Here is a 17144-nt window from a genome sequence, read left to right on the forward strand (position 1 = left end):
AGTGAATCAACCACGAGAATACAGAAAGTAACGTTTCTTCAAGAAAGCCAAACTACAAAAATACTATAAGTAATACCATGAGTAATACTATAACTAATACTATAACTAATACCATGAGTAATACCATAAGTAATACCATGAGTAATACTATAAATAATACTATAAATAATACCATGAGTAATACTATAAATAATACAATAAGTAATACTATAAATAATACTATAAGTAATACCATGAGTAATACAATAAGTAATACCATGAGTAATACTATAAATAATACTATAAGTAATACCATGAGTAATGCCATTCAAGTTCCACTGACTTACTAAAGTACTGTTACTCATTTCAGAAAGTAGAGGTCACTGAAGGCCTCATCACATGGTCAAATGTAGCTCGTTGAGCGTAATGGCGCCGCTCTGTTATGATGAGTTTCTGGAAGCGGGCGAGACTTCCGTGGTAATCGAGATGCCATTTGCTGCCCAGGAGAACACGATGTGCCCAAACCGCTCTGACCTCCCTCTCGTCTCCTCCAGCGAGCCCACGGCCCCTCGCCGCTTCACCCCTGCAACGGCTGGAAGAAACACGATCATCACCGCTCGCTGGACGCCACAGTGACCAACGCCTTCCACCCCTGTACGGGCCTGCCGCTGCTCTCCAGCCCCGTAAGAGAGAGAGAGACACACACACACACACACACACACACACACACACACACACACACACACACACACACACACACACACACACACACACACACACACACACACACACACACACACACACACACACACACACACACACACACACACACAGAAACTCGTCAGTTTCTGCTTTCATTTCGTTAGGATAACACTAACATGCCGGCTCCACGTCACAAAAGGACGTTTATTGTCATTGTAAAAACAGATGAAATTAAGTTGGCGACTCATAGGTGAGTAGAGCAGTAACGGGTAAAAACATGAATTAAAACATTAAGACAGGACATTTCTAATTAAAAACAAGACTTTTTTTAAGGGTGAATATGGATATCTTATAGACCAAGCGCTAACCTGGATACTATGGAAGTTGCGTTAAGTTAAGGTGTGTGTGTGTTTTTTTTTTTTGTGCAGGTTCCTCAGAGGAAAAACCAGACGGGCTCCTTTGACCTGGACACGTCTGTGGCCGGCTGTAAGGGTTTGCCTTGGGCCTTTGGGAAAAGGTACGTGTCTCCTCACCTGGGATCTTTGTTACTCCAGTTAACTGACTCCAGATCAGTTCATAGGGTCGGGATGCTTTCGCGGGTTCAATGCAGCCTTGCTTCGTTTTTACAGTTACTTCCCACATCTCGTGTTTATTATAGCGCCGTCTGGAACGAGTTACTCGCCCCATTTGCGTCGGGATTTTAAAACTTGTTTTTCTCGCTTCGCAACAGCTCAGCTGTTCCTGTGACCGAGCGCCAGCAAGGCAAACTCCGCTGTTGTTTTTTTGAGGGGAATACATTTGTATTGTTAAAAGGTTTTTGTTTTGTTCACCACCCGTTATTAATCAAGCGATCCAAACATCTATATTCCCGGTCAAAAGTTTTAGAACACCTCAAAAGACCGACACTGTTCAGGGTTATTATGGTCCATTTCCTTTTTCTTGCAAAATACGACTTCCTTCAGTACAATAGTGTCCACATTGTGCTTCAGAGGGTGTCGTGACGCCGTCTGTTCCCACGCTGCTTTGATACAGATGGTAATCAACTAAAGTTGAGACACCTGGAGGAATCGTTAGCGTCAACTCTCACGGCTTCATTTACCTTCACAGCAGCTGCAAGTCGTTAACCCTTAATTACTTGTTCCCTGAAAAAGGGCCTTTTTGTAGAACTCTAAGATGTACATTATTTTTCAGTTTTTGGTAACCTAAACTTTTTGGGTTTGCCGCTGACCTTTTGTAGCATTTGAGGTTTATTCACTGGACTTTAACTTGCTTACATTTCAATAAAAACTGGGGAAAATGGGGGTGTTCTAAAACTTTTGACCGGTAGTGTATATTAGAGAGGAGGTTTTAAACCCTGTGACTCGGCAGCCGGTTTGAGAAGCGGCCTCTCTGTTGAGGTCGGCCGCCACGCCGCCACCTGCTGCCTGGAGCGCCGCTGCACTGTGTCTGCATCTAGAGTCACACGTTCTGGTCAAAATGGCAGACGGAAGTGAGTCGGCTGCCTACACACAGATGTGGGTGGCAGCGCGGTGCCGCTGTTCATTGCAGATGTTTTTTTAAGAGTCTGGTAAAGTCCATTTTACAAACCGGGCAAGTTCTTGTCTTGCTCTCCAGATATTATTCTCCTTCTTTTCGTCTTGTTATTCTCGTGAATTTGCTTGATTTTAATAAATATATACCCAAACAGGGTTCGTACGGTCATGGAAAAATCATGGAATTTTTATTATTATTTCCAGGCCTGGAAAAGTCCTCGGAAAAAAAACAAAATCCCAAAAGTTTTGGAAAAGTCATTGAAATGTGTTATGTTCACATGTACATTTTACACTGCGTTTGAAATATTTAATATGCTTTTCAAAGAAAGACGCTCAAAATATAAAGCCGACATACACTCGCAAACTTTTGTCTAATTCATTTGTGTGATTTACGGTTATACTCTATGCTTTTGATTTCTCATTGACACTTTAAATACTAAGTTTTCTCACTTCTTAGTCATGGAAGTTTGTTTTTTAAAGTCCTGGAAATCCATTAGTCGAAATGTGTCCGAACCCTGCTGAAGATTTGAGTGAGCAACGGACTAATTATAAACGAAGACATCAGAGCAACACACATTTTGAGATGCCGATATTGCTTTCTCAAAGCACACCATCCTTTAAACTCAGTCTTCTTACAGGTGTCTATTCAGACATACCTGGAATGCTTGACACCTGAACTTCTTAAAGCAGTTTTCAAGAGTCTCGCCACGAAAACAAGTTGAACTAGAACGGGCACTCGGTAGAGCGCATACCTTCGCATATCACAAAATTGGGCATTGAATTATGAACATTTTGGCATTAGTTGCATGCCAATTGGATACAAATTGACCGTGCTATGGTAAAAAGGAAGATTTTGACCTTTCCATGACCTTGACCTTTGAACCGATTGATCCCAAAATCAAATAGTCCCCGGATAATAACCAATCATCCCACCATATTTCATGCGATTCGGTTTAAAACTTTTTGTGTTATGCGAGGAACACGCATACAAATAAATAAATAAATACACGGCGATCAAAACATAACCTTCCGCATTTTCAATGCGAAGGTAACCAGTGTGATTCTCACCCTTCAGGGTGTGTCCCAAGAGAGAGGGGGACGCCGATGAGTCGCAGCAGCTGCTCATTGCCAGCGCTCCACCTGCCAGTCTCAGTCTGCTGGGAAACTTTGAGGTATGACGTACAAACACACACATGACAATCATCACGTAACGCACAAAGTGACATGCCATTAAAATGCCCAACTGTGTTCTCCAAGGAGTGTGTGCTGAACTACCGCCTGGAGCCTCTGGGGTTCGTGGAGGGCTTCACAGCAGAGGTGGGAGCCAGCGGGTCCTTCTGCCCCAGTCACCTGACCTTACCTGTGGAGGTGTCCTTCTACAGTGTATCCGACGACAACGCTCCCTCGCCGTATATGGTGAGATCGTTTGTTCCCAATTAGTCCATCGATAATAATAATAAACAATGCTGACTGACGCTGAGAGATGTAAATGCAAATGTGTGTGAGCCCTGGTGTGTTTTACCTTTGTGTATACCTGTTTGTGACGGTTGCTGTTGTTGTTGTTGTGTGTTTTTCACAGGGTGTGATCAATCTGGAGTCCCTGGGGAAAAGGGGCTACCGCGTACCGCCATCAGGAACCATTCAAGTGGTGAGGAAACCTTCTGTTTTTCACATATGTGGATTTATATGAAACGTCTGCATCCTGTTGGACACACGGCTGAGAACAAAGAGCGATTACACCAAGGGACAAAGGGGCAGGGCGCCCCCTTGTGGTTACAGGGGGAAATTCATCATTGTGATGACAAATATTGACAGACAATATTTTCCCGGACCGGCCTTCACAGTGTGGGCGATAAATATGGCGTAATAAAATTAGACGTCCGGCATAAAGTGCATTAAAATACAACTCGCCATTACGCCGAATTAGTGGGAGCCCTGAGCTTGTTTATCTGTAACGAGCCGGTCATGTATTCCGTGACCTCATGAGAGGCTCACACGTACAGACGGGTGTATCCGGTCCGTTTTTCAAAATAAAATATTTTTCTTACTGATACAAATAAAATGTATATATATATATATATATAAATAATTTTTTTAAAAATGCATTCACTTTTTCTGTGCGGCTCGTACCCACCGGGGAAGTTGGGGACCGCTGTTATAGAGCCGTGAAGTCGGGTCACGAAGAGTTGCACACCTGTGTAAATCCTCCCCCTGTTCTACCTCCTCAGACCTTATTCAATCCCAACAAGACAGTGGTGAAGATGTTTGTTGTGATGTACGACCTCCGAGCCATGCCGGCCGGACACCAGACGTTCCTGCGCCAGAGGACCTTCTCTGTTCCCGTCCGCCGCGACACAATCAGTCAGAGCAGCAGGAAGGCCCTCGGCCAGGCACGCACCTTGCGCTACCTCGTTAATCTGAGGTAAACTGGCTGTTTTTATTTCATTTTCTCATGCGCATCAAACTTGGAATATATCCGGCAACCGGCGTTGACGTTTCCTCCGCTCTCTCCGATCTCGACCAGGTTCCAGAGTTCTAAGTCTGGGAAGATCTACCTCCATCGGGACATCCGTCTGCTGTTCTCCAGGAAGTCCATGGAGGTTGACAGCGGCGCCGCCTACGAGCTCCAGTCCTCCACAGAGTCCCCGATAGACCCGCCATTCTCGCCCCGCTGCTGAGACACAAACCCCCCCCGCCTCCCCTTCGCCCTCCTCCACCTGGCGGGCGACCACCGAAGCGCCGACGATACACTCTTGCACAACCCGCGGCGAGATAAACCGCTCTAAAAAAGGATTTTTTTTAAGGACTGCAGTCGACGAGACTCACCTGGCGTGGGCCCCACAATCTTATGTTTCATCCCTCCTGTCACCCAGAACTGAAAAGGGGTGTGGGGGGGGGGGGGCGGAGCCAAGAGCATGGGAGACTTGTTGTCAATGGTGTTCTTTGTTAACGGAACAAAGAGGTCGAGTCGTAGGTTACAATTATAAAGTAAGAAGGCCGGACCGGATCTGATGGGTCCTTCTTGTTCCTGCTGTTGTGTGTTTCCCCTCCAGCGTCTGGCCGGAGAGGAGAGACCAGAAGCAGAGAGACACTGGGAATATTTCGAGCAGAGTTTTTTTCGTCTACTTTGCTCAACTCAAAATGTGAATTGGACCTGTACTCAACATGATGCATCGGTGTTCAGTCACTTCTAAATTAGTTATAAATGCAATTCAAGGCCCCTTTTTTAATGGTAAAACGTTTAGTTTTGAAATCCTCGAAGAGGCGAACGATTAATCCGATTGGTTCCTGAGCTCGGAGGGAAGAGGAGGCGGGAGGCAGACGGGTCGTTCAAAAGAGAAACACACCGCGGACCACTAAAGAAGTCGAACGGGCGACTGCAGCTCCATTCAACTGACATCATCACAGCTAAACATCAAAAGTGCACTGTGGAATTGTTTTTTTTTCTCATTAGAACTGGAAATGAAACAGAAAAATAGTAATATTCTAATACTTTTGTACTGTTACAGAACCACTTTACTGGAAGTGTTGCAATAGAAAAGAGTAATCTCTAGTTTAGTGTTTACACATTCACTTTCAGTTTACTTACCATCTGTTTATTTAATATTTAAATTAATATTTCAGTTACTACTTGTGACGTCTGTCATGCTAAGTTGATGTAGTGCAAACTGTATATCATAGTATGTATTTTTGACATTAATATTCAAATCTGAAAAAATATATATCTATCTTCTAAAGCAATCTGAGAGCTTCTCCGTCTCTTTATTGTTTGTGCCGCTGTTTCCCACCACGACATCTCCGTATATATTCACAGAAATGAATCAAAGGAACAAAACGCGGGTTCCGCTGCTTCTTTGAATTTGGTTCCAAATGGACGAGAAACCACCACTTTGGGTTTTGGATTAATTATAAAAACACAACGCTACAATCAGTAAGAAGGTTTGATTTTGAAGGGGGACCAACATGATTATCTACAGGGGATCTTTCAGTTAAAAAGCAAAAGTTACTAAACTTTTTTTAATAGTATAATCATAATTAAGACAATAAGTGGACTGAGACAATTCATCTTACAGGACGTCTGTAGGTAGAGTGGCCGGTCCTGAACACATGTATCAAGTACATTTCTTTACAATAGCACGTGCTATATCAGTCAATTTAGACTTGAAAAAAGAAAGTAATGTCATTTTTGCCAGTTATTAAACGATATTAAGAAGAAAAAAAATCTCTTCGACAAAACTGCATCCCCCAAAAGTATTATATTTGTATTAAGAGGTATGAATAGTAATCTGTGTTGCACAACATTGACATTCTCTGACTTACATGCTGGGTAGTGTCCTGGTCCCACTCATAGGACTACATACAGCAATCTACAACAGCTGGAGTACTAACAGCTGCTAATGCAGTTAATGGCGTCTGCAACGAGGCTCAAATGCACGTGCAGTCTCACAAAATATGGATATGTATATATATCTTTTCGCATATTTCAGTCTCTAAAACACTGAAGAGATCGTCTCGGCCTGCGACACATGACATCAACCGCAGCATTTCACCGTGATCCAAATATGAAGATTATTTTTTCCCACGAAATCTGGTTTTGTGTTGGAGGCACGTGGGCCGAACAGCTGATCGCGATGTTACGCAATGCAAATCCCATCCCGGGCGCCGTGGGAGTGCGCGCGCTTGCAGGAGTGCCCGAACGGGGCCGCGCATGGTGGGGCCGCGCATGGTGTCTCCGCATGTGACGTAGCTAGTTAGTGCTTTTCTGTGTGGGAGTGGAGTCGCGCTGCAAGTCGCCAGGACGGTCACGGCGGAGGATTCGTCGACGGCTCGGTTCAACCGGTCTCGAGTGGACCGTCGGTAGGAGCTGTCCTCCGGGATAACGGACCGAGACATGTCGGGGGATCGCGAGGACACGCAGACGGCCGAGGTGACGTCCGCGGACCAACGGGTAACCGTCAGCAGCGCGGCGTGTCCGTTACGTTCCCATAGCTTAGCCCCCCCCCCCCCTCGCGCTCGCTATTGTTGACATGACAACCGGAAACCCGCCGATTGTACATAAACCGCCAATCGAATATAATTCTGCCTCGCTTTTTTCTTTTAAAACGAGGATTTATGTCCCAGCTAACATTACCGAGCCCTAGCGGGGTGGAATATAAACTTAATTATATTTGTAAAAAATAAAACACGACCACACGGGTGTGTAATGTTATCAGTCGCGGTGGCTTTCATGCAACGGACGTTTTTCCCCGGTTGGTTTGTGTGAACGTCGGAGGTGCCGCTAGCTAACGTTAGCAGACAAGCTAACTCGCTAACTGCCGCGACATTCACACAGACCTCAACGGCCAGCTCCGCTGCGCGTGCCAGTCGGCTCAACGCTCGTTAGCGGAGGCGCGAGACAATATTTTCTGTTTTATTTCCTCAATAAAACGCAGCGAATTGAACCTCCTAATGATTATGTAACACTGTCTCGTGTGTTTTGGTATTGGAGATTATTAAGTCTGACCTCCCGACTCCGTTACTTTAACGTTAACTCTCTACGGCAACCCCGAAGGGACATATCATCTCCAATATCTATGAGACAGTGTTACAATAACTCAATATAGCAACGTTTTAACTGCACTGTTACAATTAGGCCGTTTTACCATAGGGTTTTATGTAGAAAAAGGATTAGTTATGTTTCAGTAAATTAGTCAAAGGTTTGTGGTGAATGTAGTCTCTTTTGTTTGTATCTAAATGTTCCTACATGTTCAATCCCTAATGATGCAGCTGGCTTTTCAGGAGGTTCCGGACAAGGTGATCAACCCTGAGAAGTCAGAAGAGGCTAAACTGAAGTCCAGATACCCAAATTTAGGAAACAAACCCGGGGGCTCCGACCTGCTTCGCAAACGCCTCCAGAAGGGGGTGAGTTGGTTATATCGTATGCAAGACACTGAGAGTCCACTCAGGTACAGTCTCTAAACACCTATTGTTGCACTTACTCTGTCAGTTGCAAATAAATAAAACCTCAAGGTTGACAACCTACTATTTATATCAATAAGGACAAACAACGTTTTAGAAACATGTCGCCATGCACCACAATTAGAATTGAACATTACATTTCATGTCACTTAGCAGACGCTTTTATCCAAAGTGACAATAAGTGCATTTAACCACGAGTTCAAACTCAGAACAACAAGAGTCAAGAAAGTAACGTTTCTTCAAGAAAGTTAAACTACAAAAATACCATAAATAATAACATTTGTAATGCCATAAGTAAGAACCATTCAATTGCCACTGAAGTGCTAATCTGTTTTTATTCAAGATAGTCAGAAAAGATGTGTTTTTTGTTTCCGGCGGAAGATGTAGAGACTGTAGAGAACACCACAAACTGCTTTCTCCAAAATAATTATGAAGTTGAATCAACACCTCGCAACAGTTATTGAACATTATTCAGGCTTTGTCTGCATTAATGCTTCATCCTGTGTTCAATGTCAGAACTGCATGTATACATTTACCCTGAGTTTCCTTCAAAGATAACATAAAACAAACTAAATTCATTGTGATTCCAACTATATTTATCCAATTCTTCCTGGCAGATGAAAACAGTTTCAAGTCTATCATTTTAGATTCGATACATTTACTGGTGAAGCACATCAAACATTTATTTTAAGACATTTTGAAATACTTAGTCTTTTTCAAAGTTTAATGTTTGATGTTAAAATGTTTAAATAAATGTTTGTAAACAAAGTAATGATCTGTAATTAAACCAATTAAAATTTAACAAAATTGAGATTTTTAGAAAATGAATAGTGCTTAATTGGCATGTTGGTTAATTGATTTTTATCATTTACAAAACAAAAGAGGGGGGAAAAAGTAATTCAGGTAAAACAAACTTTCCAAACCAAACATTTGGTGATTTTCTTCATATAGCAGCTTACTATTATACAATGAAGATAAGTACTCGTATTGTTCTATCACAATAAGCCAACCTGTTATTTGTTGAAGACCATGATGTTCTCGTTGCCTTGTAACTCATGTGTGAACCGTATGTCTCTCTCTCTACAGCAAAAGTACTTTGACTCTGGCGACTACAACATGGCTAAAGCCAAGATGAAGAACAAGCAGTTGCCCACGGCGACGGCAGAGAAGACGGAGAGCACGGGGGACCACATCCCCACCCTGCAGGACCTGCCCCAGAGGAAACCTTCTCTGGTGGCTAGTAAACTGGCAGGCTGATGCTCGACAGCCCCTGCAGCACCCCCTTGCCCTTTGACCTTTACTCTTTCTACTCCAGTCTCAGAGCTGTAACATTACCTCTCCCATACCCCCCCCCCCCCCACACACACTTAACACACAGCGAACTGGCTGATTCCTGAACCCGTTTATTTTTGGCCCCCCGCTCCCTCCTATCTCGCTTCTTCTGTCTCTGTCTTCTAACTTTTCCCATGTTTATTTTATTTCTTTTTCAAAGTTCTCTTCACTGCAACATGAAATTCACTGAGAGACGCTGAAGTGTGACGAGAGGAGGCGACGTACCTGTGAGACTCAGAAGACTGAAACACCTGAGAGAGAAGGATGGTTAGAGGGCTTTAGTATGGGCATCATATAAATATATGTATATATATACATATATATATGTATGTATATATGTGTGTATATATATATAAATATATGTATGTATGTGTATATATATGTATATACACATGTATGTATATATATATACATATGTATGTATATAAGTATATATATGTCTATATATGTATATACATATATATCCATACAAATATATGTACGTAAATATATATATGTATATATATTTGTATAGATATGTATATACGTGTGTATATATATGTATATATATGTTTATACATATATATCCATACAAATATATATACACATATATGTATAAATGTGTATATATACATATTCATCCTTTTTGTTGGCACAGGGTAGATCTCAGCCTATTAGAATGTTTGATGTCAGGTTTTTATCTTTCACTGTTTTCCCTCATTCTAAATGAATAATAAGCCCTTTACTTCATGATGATGGTAATCATCCAGCGCTGAGGCTCAGCTGTGTGAACACTTTGGTTATGAACCCTGTACTGAAGAACCACACAGCGGAGGCCAGAGTGGGATATTCAATTAAATTCAGTTTATTTTGTACATCCCCAATATCACAAAATTACAAATTTGCCTCAGCTTTACAATCTGCACACATACGACACCCCCTGACCCTTGACCTCACATCGGATCAGGACCTGCATGTGTAATGAACCCTCACCGAGCTCCATCGAGGTGCGCTGAACACAGGCGTCGACACGGACGCTCAACGTCAGGCGTACGAGCGCCGTGGGAGAAGACACATGTCCTGGGAGCTGATGATGATAATAATCTAACGTATGCAGCGCTTTACATGTTCTATATGCATACAGAGCAACGCGTCTTGCTCAAGGACACATCGACGAGGCCGGGGATTGAACCGCCAACCCCGCAGAGTGAAAGACAGACCCGCTGACCCACAGGTGCAAATAATGTTATTGATCACGTTCAGACTTGCGGAAACCCATTTTACACCCGTGAGTTTAAGTAAAAACGCTAATTTGCGATGCGGTGAAGTTGAACATCCGCCTGAGCTTGTGCACGTGTGTCCGGCTGCTGTCACTTTGTGCCATTTCGTTCCTGTAAATAAAATAGTTTTGCACAAATGTTTCATTGTCGTGTGTGCCACGTTCAGGTTTTTACCTTCGCATTGAAAATGCGGAAAGGTAATGTTTTGATCGCCATGTATTTGTATGCGTGCGTGCGTGTTATTCAATATTATCAAAGTCAGCTTTATTGTCACTTCTTCATTTGTGTAAATATAAAGATCTGAAAGTGTATGTCTCACTTGTCCATAAAGTGTATTGTTGCAAAAAAAACTCACAAAGAACATTTAGACAACATTAAGAATGATAAAAAACTATAAAATCTTCATATTTAAATAATATCCTTGAAATAATAAGAAATATATTTATTTATACAGGGGGGGGGCTCACAAATTGGAGATACAATTTTATTTAACATTTTGTTTTTCTTTATTAGTAATAAAGTGCACACACACAAAAAGAGAGCATTTAGACAGCATGAACAACAATAAACAACAATAAAAATCTTCATATTGAAAGAAAATCCTTGAAATAATAAGAAATTGATTGATACTGGGGGGGGGAGGGGCTCACTAATTGGACATACAATTGCATTTAACATTGTGTTTCTCTCTTGTCCATAAAGTAGTAAAGTGTAAAAAACAAAACAAAGAACATTTAGACAACATATAAATTAAGAACTATAAAAACTATAACATCTTCATATTGAAATAATATCCATGAAATAATAAGAAATGTATTGATTTATACTGGGGGGGGGGGGGGTGGCTCAGTAATTGGAGATACAATTGTATTTAACATTTTGTTTCTATTTTGCCCAACATAAAATGAATTGTAGTAATCGTAATAAAGTGCACACAAAAACAAAACAAAAAACATTTAGACGACATAAATTAAGAACTATAAAATTCTATAAAATCTTCATATTGAAATAAAATCCTTACAATAATAAGAAATGTATTGATTGATACTTGAGGGGGGTGCTTACTAATTGGAAATACACTTGTATTTAACATTTGTTTCCATATTACGACACCGTTTTTTAGTTGTTGATGCATTTCCCCCTCGCCGCCAGCAGGGGGCGCTGCTCCCCGCGCGGCGGCGGCGGCAGCCCTCTCTGTCGGGCTGAATCATTTCATCCATTGTACCCAGAATGCAAAGTGAGACAACAGCGGAACCTCAGCAGCGCCGAGCTCCTCTCCGGGTTATCATGGCGATAAGAGACACGTCTTCCCCCTGAGTCCCCGCGGCAGCAGCAACGAAGGATTTATTCCCCACCGCTACATGAACCCCGAGGCTCGTGCAGCAGCAGCGCGTGCGGACACCTGGAGGACTTCATAAGCTCCAGATTGGAGGAAGGACGCCGCGCGTGAGTCACCGCCATGGCAGCGTCGGAGCTGTACACGAAGGTAAAGACAAGTGTTCGTATATCTAAATGCAAAGGCTTTACGTGTGTGTGCGCCGCCATGGCCGCGGCTCTGGTGCCTTCAGGGTCTTCCCTCGAGAAAACGAGCTGACAGTTTTCCCTTCTTCTGCTTTTTTCGCAAACGAAAAAGAAGTGGTTTTTTTCTTTCTCTCTCTCTTTTTTTGTAATCGCAGGTTTTTGGTGTGGCGCTTTCAAATGAATGAAAAAAAGGATGTCGAGACCACACACACACACACACACACAAACCAGCTGGTCTGACACGCAGTGAGATTACATATAGACGTCAGTCTGATGAGATGGGTGTAGCTGGCAACGCGAACAGAAGAGACTCGTTTTGGCCCCATATTATTACATGTCATGTGTCACCTTGTTTTGGTCACCTGCACAAACATCTCTTATATTCTCCCACGCTTTAAACAAAATATATATATATATATATATTTATTGTTTATCTTCCCCCACTGGAGGCCGATGGGTGGGGGGGGGGGGTGCAAAGGCGGTGCCAGCCATCATGGAGGCTCCTTCTCTCTGGTTTTAAACCATAACATTTGTCTCTATGAAGCAACCTCGTGTTTTTTTTTTGGGGGGGGGGGTGTTGTTTTGTTTGATCGATGGCGGTGCGCGTGCCTCCTGTGTATGAGCCGGTGCTCATGGGCGTGAGCCTCATGCGAGCCTCCTCTGCAGGCTGGGTACCGCGAGATGCTGCGACGAGGAGCAGCAGCAGCAGCGCCGCATCCGGACACTTTAGCATCCGTTAGCATCCTGTAGCATCCTGTAGCATCCCGGATGCCTGGACCAGTGCAGGCCCTGCAGCCTCACTGGAGACTGTGACACTCACAAGGTCATCGGAGCTGCTGCTGCGTCCCGGAGGCTGTGAACGTGAACACACACAACCGCAGAAGAAAGTGCATGAGGGAGAAAGAGATGAGTCACCCCAATCCCCCCCCCCCAATCCCCCATACTTTACCAGCTGTGTGTTCAGCTTGAATAAAGTGGTGGTGAGGAAACGTGTGTGTGTGTGTGTGTGTGTGTGTGTGTGTGAGCTCATCCAAGTGGTTGACCACTTGAAGCCGGTGGCACAGATTTGAACCCCGACTCCCCGCTGACATCGTTGAGCTCTTTTTGAGGTGCTGCTCATGATCTCTGATCTCTGATCATGAGGCAAACAAAAACACATCTTGTTGTTGTTGTCTTCAAAAACTAATTGGTTCCAATGTAAATATTTGCTTCTTTTTTTTTGGACTTGATTTATAAAATCATGTGGGTGTTTTTTAGATTATTTGTCTGACAGCATTTGGTGACATGATGATGGACTTTTTTTTTAGATCATAATTTTTTGTAATTTTCTGACTTGTTATGGATCAAACCAGAACATCGACTCCTCCAGATGGTTATTGGCCCAGCAAACACGTGTTTGGCATGACAAATAATTTTTCTTTTCTCCTATAACTGTTGGTGGAGGTTTTAAAATGAAAGTAGAAAACATCAAACATGCAGTATGATATCAGATCAGACTATAAATCTAAGATAAATATCCTCCTGGTTGCTTCTAGCTTCCGCTCTCGTTCAGTAAACATCATATTAACTGGTTCTGGTGAAAACATGCAACTAAATACAAGTAGATTCTGTCTGAAGCTGTGTGAATGCCTGTTTGTGGCATTTGGCTCGTAGCCAGATGTCATTTTTGGTCTTATTCCATAAGAATCTTGTTGTTAAAATGCGTTTTAATGTCAGAAGGGAGTGTACGTGTCAACCTTAGATTCTGCGTTGAATGGTCAACTCTGTTTTCATGATGTCAGACCCCTCTCTGTGAGTTACTCCTCCAACACCGGGGGGGAAACACTCCGGCCTTTGTGCGTATGAACTAGCCTCATCGACGCTTATTGAGTGGGTCTGAGCTGCTTGGTTAACACGCACACACACACACACACACACACACCTACTAATACAAGCGAGGGCATCATATTCTGTAGCTCCTGCCTGACCTGCAGCTCCGGTATGAGGAGAGGGGAGTTGGAGGGGAGTTGGAGGAGAGAAGGATGAATACACACGTGTCATATATACATATACATACATACATACATACATACATACACACACATATATAGGCAACACAAAGTCCGTCTGTTCCATCCGCGTAAAACAAATCAGGATGAAAACTAACTCAAGTTTCAGAAGATACATTCTGCATTTGAATGTTTTGCACAATATCAACACGTGCATGTACTTTATTTTTAGAATGATTAGACTTGGCTTCATGAACCTCAGCTGAGAAGAAAACTATTTAATCTGCACATCTACTCTCTCCACAATGACTGGGTCAAATATATATATATATCTACATATTTATATATATATATATATTTTTAGACATTTATATATTTATATATATACATATATATTTAGTTCTAAATATTTATTTATATATAGTTATACATATTTATATATATATTTAGTTGTAAATATTTATATCTATATTTATATATATATTTTTATTATTATTATATATATACATACATACATAAAAGTCGTATAAAGATTTGTTGCCACTGGTTGTGGTTCAGACAGCCTTGGTTGGCCTGCTTGTGTTGTTGTTGTTGTTGTTGTTGTTGCCCACATTATAAGCAATGCGCAATGCTCACCATGTTCTGGGTTATCGTTGGTTCAGCAGGACGGATCAGGACCCTAGTGGACACAAGAAGAAGTACACAAGCCCTTTGTTTCTGTTATTTAAAGATATGAAAATTAAATATTAAGAGCGTTTAATAGAAGCCCCGGCTGCTGTGTAAAGGTGTATAGTGCAGTGATATCGACGCGGGCGGAGAGCGCGCCGCCCTCCCTCCGCTGTGTTTGTTATCCGAGCTTCGCTTCACGCTGCCGAGCTCACGGGCATTAAAAGTCCTTTTAGTGCACGTTAGTGCACGTGAGCTGGCCCCGACGGTTTCCCCACCGCCGCCGCTCTGCACGGTGCTGACGTCGGACGTCTCCCGGCAATTTAGCCGGAGTTAGCGCCGTTAGCCGCCGCCATTTTGAGAGCCATTTAGAGTCAATGTAAATTCTCCCACTTTCCATTCGCAGCTCTTTGAATGCCAGACAGCTGGTTTGTTCCTCGACTACTAAAGAATCCTAGATTAAGCCCCGATGATACTTGATACCTGGGGCCGGTATTTCAAAACTTGTAATCCAGATCAGAATGATCCGGATAACCAAATCCCCCTGTCCTCAGCCACGGATCAACCTGATCCATCCCGGTATTTCAAAACTTTGCGGGATTGGATCAGAGTGATCCTGATACCGGCAGATTGGGATTTCCAAATCCGGCCCCGCCCCCTGGATCAGACAGGAAACCGGAAACGGAGCAAACATTTTACGGAAAAAAGGAGAAGCTGGCACTACTTTTGTCTCTAAATCTTAGTATAATATTGGTCAGTGTTGATGCGTCCTAAAACGAGATGAAAGGCAATCACTATATTGAGTTAACAAATTTCGTAAATCCGCACAAAGTTGAAAGAATAGCTCGGCGAAGTCAAATTCAAGATTCAAGATTCAAGATTGTTTGTTGTGTACACCACACACACAGGGGTGTAGTGAAAGTAAGTGGGCTCAGCTCAGCAGGAGTGTGCAACAAAACACAACACACTATTTACAAATAAACAACACAATATTTGTGTGTGTGTCTGAGGAAAGAAACCCGTCTCAGTCTCTCTTCTCTTGCAGCGTGACACGCGGGCGCCTGCCTGACCGCAGCAGCACAAACAGTCTGTTGTTGGGTGGGTGGTGTCCTCATGATCCCTGCGGCTCTGGTTCTGCACCCTCTGGGTACAAGTCCCTGCAGGGGTGGGAGTGTGGTTCCAATAGTGCGTTCAGCAGACGCACCTACTCTCTCTGCAGACCTTTCCTGTCCTGAGCAAAAACAGTTGCAAACCCAGGCTGTGCTTCCTGTCAGGACGCCTCTCTGAGAAGGACAGAGAAGAAGGACTGAAGGATAAAATTCCCAACTCAGGTGGTAGAGCGCTGCCTTTTCTCTCAGAGTGTCTGTGTGTGTTGACCATGTCAGATCCCTCGGTGTGATGTGGACTCCCAGTTATCACCACCACCCCCTCTCCAGTAGTCCGTTAAATCCCAGTGGTGATGCCTCCTCTCTGTTGTTGTGCCTCCTAAGTCACAAATCAGCTCCTTAGTTTTGGTGATTGGTGATGAGAGGCCAGTGAGGGCACACCAGAGTGACAGATCAGCAGATTCAGGCCTTCTCCTTCTGTTGTCGGGGCCTAGATCAGGCCCACCACCACTGTGGCCAACAAACTTGATGATGGTGTTGGGCCTGAGTGTGGTACACAGGAGTACAGTACAGGGGTGGCTGAGTGAGTAGGGGGAAGGGGGACCTGCCTGGGAGGTGTGTTGGAAGGTGCTGACACCCTGGTGCCTGGGCCCACCCTGTCCTGACCTGGCTGAACACAAGTCAGGGGTCCCAGGATCCAAGGCACAGGGGTCCAGTGTCCCAGACAATCCCGCTGTATCTGGTCTGGAGGGACTCAACAGTAGTCTCACATAGCCTAGTCAATGAACACCCTCTGTGTGGTGTGTAGTACCTGGGAGACATCATCATCTGGGATCTGTTTGCGCGATAAGCAAACTGCAGCGGGTCCATGGAAGAGGAAGGAGGGCATGATGTCCTTTTATCAGCCTCTCAAAGACCGAGGTGAGGGCCACCGGTCGGTAGTCATTCATACATGCTGGAGAAGCATTCTTGGGCACAGGGACAATAGTGGATCTCTTGAAGCAGAGTTTGCGCTAACGCAAGCTAACGCTGCTCCATTGACTTCTGTGTTAAGGAGCTAACACGCTAGTAAAGAGGCTAGCGTCTGTATGTCGCGATCCA

The 17144-nt window shown here is 43.5% G+C and overlaps 3 protein-coding genes across 6 annotated transcripts in view; all 3 read left to right on the top strand.

The window, feature by feature from the left end:
* The window catches only part of atosa (atos homolog A), a 39233-nt gene extending 33279 nt beyond the window's left edge, over positions 1-5954 (top strand). For all 3 annotated transcript variants that reach the window (XM_056412378.1, XM_056412377.1, XM_056412379.1), the window contains exons 6-12: positions 534-662; positions 1110-1198; positions 3289-3385; positions 3471-3629; positions 3793-3861; positions 4442-4635; positions 4738-5954. In XM_056412378.1, coding sequence (XP_056268353.1) covers positions 534-662; positions 1110-1198; positions 3289-3385; positions 3471-3629; positions 3793-3861; positions 4442-4635; positions 4738-4891 — 891 coding nt within the window. In that variant the 3' untranslated portion in view covers positions 4892-5954. The remainder of the gene's footprint in view (positions 1-533; positions 663-1109; positions 1199-3288; positions 3386-3470; positions 3630-3792; positions 3862-4441; positions 4636-4737) is intronic.
* A 980-nt stretch (positions 5955-6934) lies between these two features.
* Positions 6935-10904, top strand: arpp19a (cAMP-regulated phosphoprotein 19a). 2 transcript variants are annotated; one of them, XM_056412548.1, is made up of 3 exons: positions 6935-7140; positions 7992-8114; positions 9258-10904. In XM_056412548.1, exons 1-3 carry the CDS (start codon positions 7105-7107, stop codon positions 9426-9428), a joined length of 330 nt encoding a protein of 109 aa, XP_056268523.1. In that variant the 5' UTR covers positions 6935-7104; the 3' UTR covers positions 9429-10904. The 2 variants fall into 2 exon arrangements, with proteins under 2 accessions (XP_056268523.1, XP_056268522.1); XM_056412547.1 differs by having other exon boundaries at positions 6939-7161.
* Positions 10905-11261: 357 nt separating this feature from the next.
* Positions 11262-17144, top strand: part of myo5aa (myosin VAa) — a 60988-nt gene continuing 55105 nt past the window's right edge. The window contains 1 exon segment of the mRNA XM_056412710.1: positions 11262-12248. Within this exon segment, the coding sequence (XP_056268685.1) occupies positions 12222-12248 (27 nt within the window). The 5' untranslated portion in view covers positions 11262-12221.

The sequence above is a fragment of the Pseudoliparis swirei genome, chromosome 4, assembly GCF_029220125.1.
Source record: "Pseudoliparis swirei isolate HS2019 ecotype Mariana Trench chromosome 4, NWPU_hadal_v1, whole genome shotgun sequence".
NCBI lineage: Eukaryota > Metazoa > Chordata > Actinopteri > Perciformes > Liparidae > Pseudoliparis > Pseudoliparis swirei.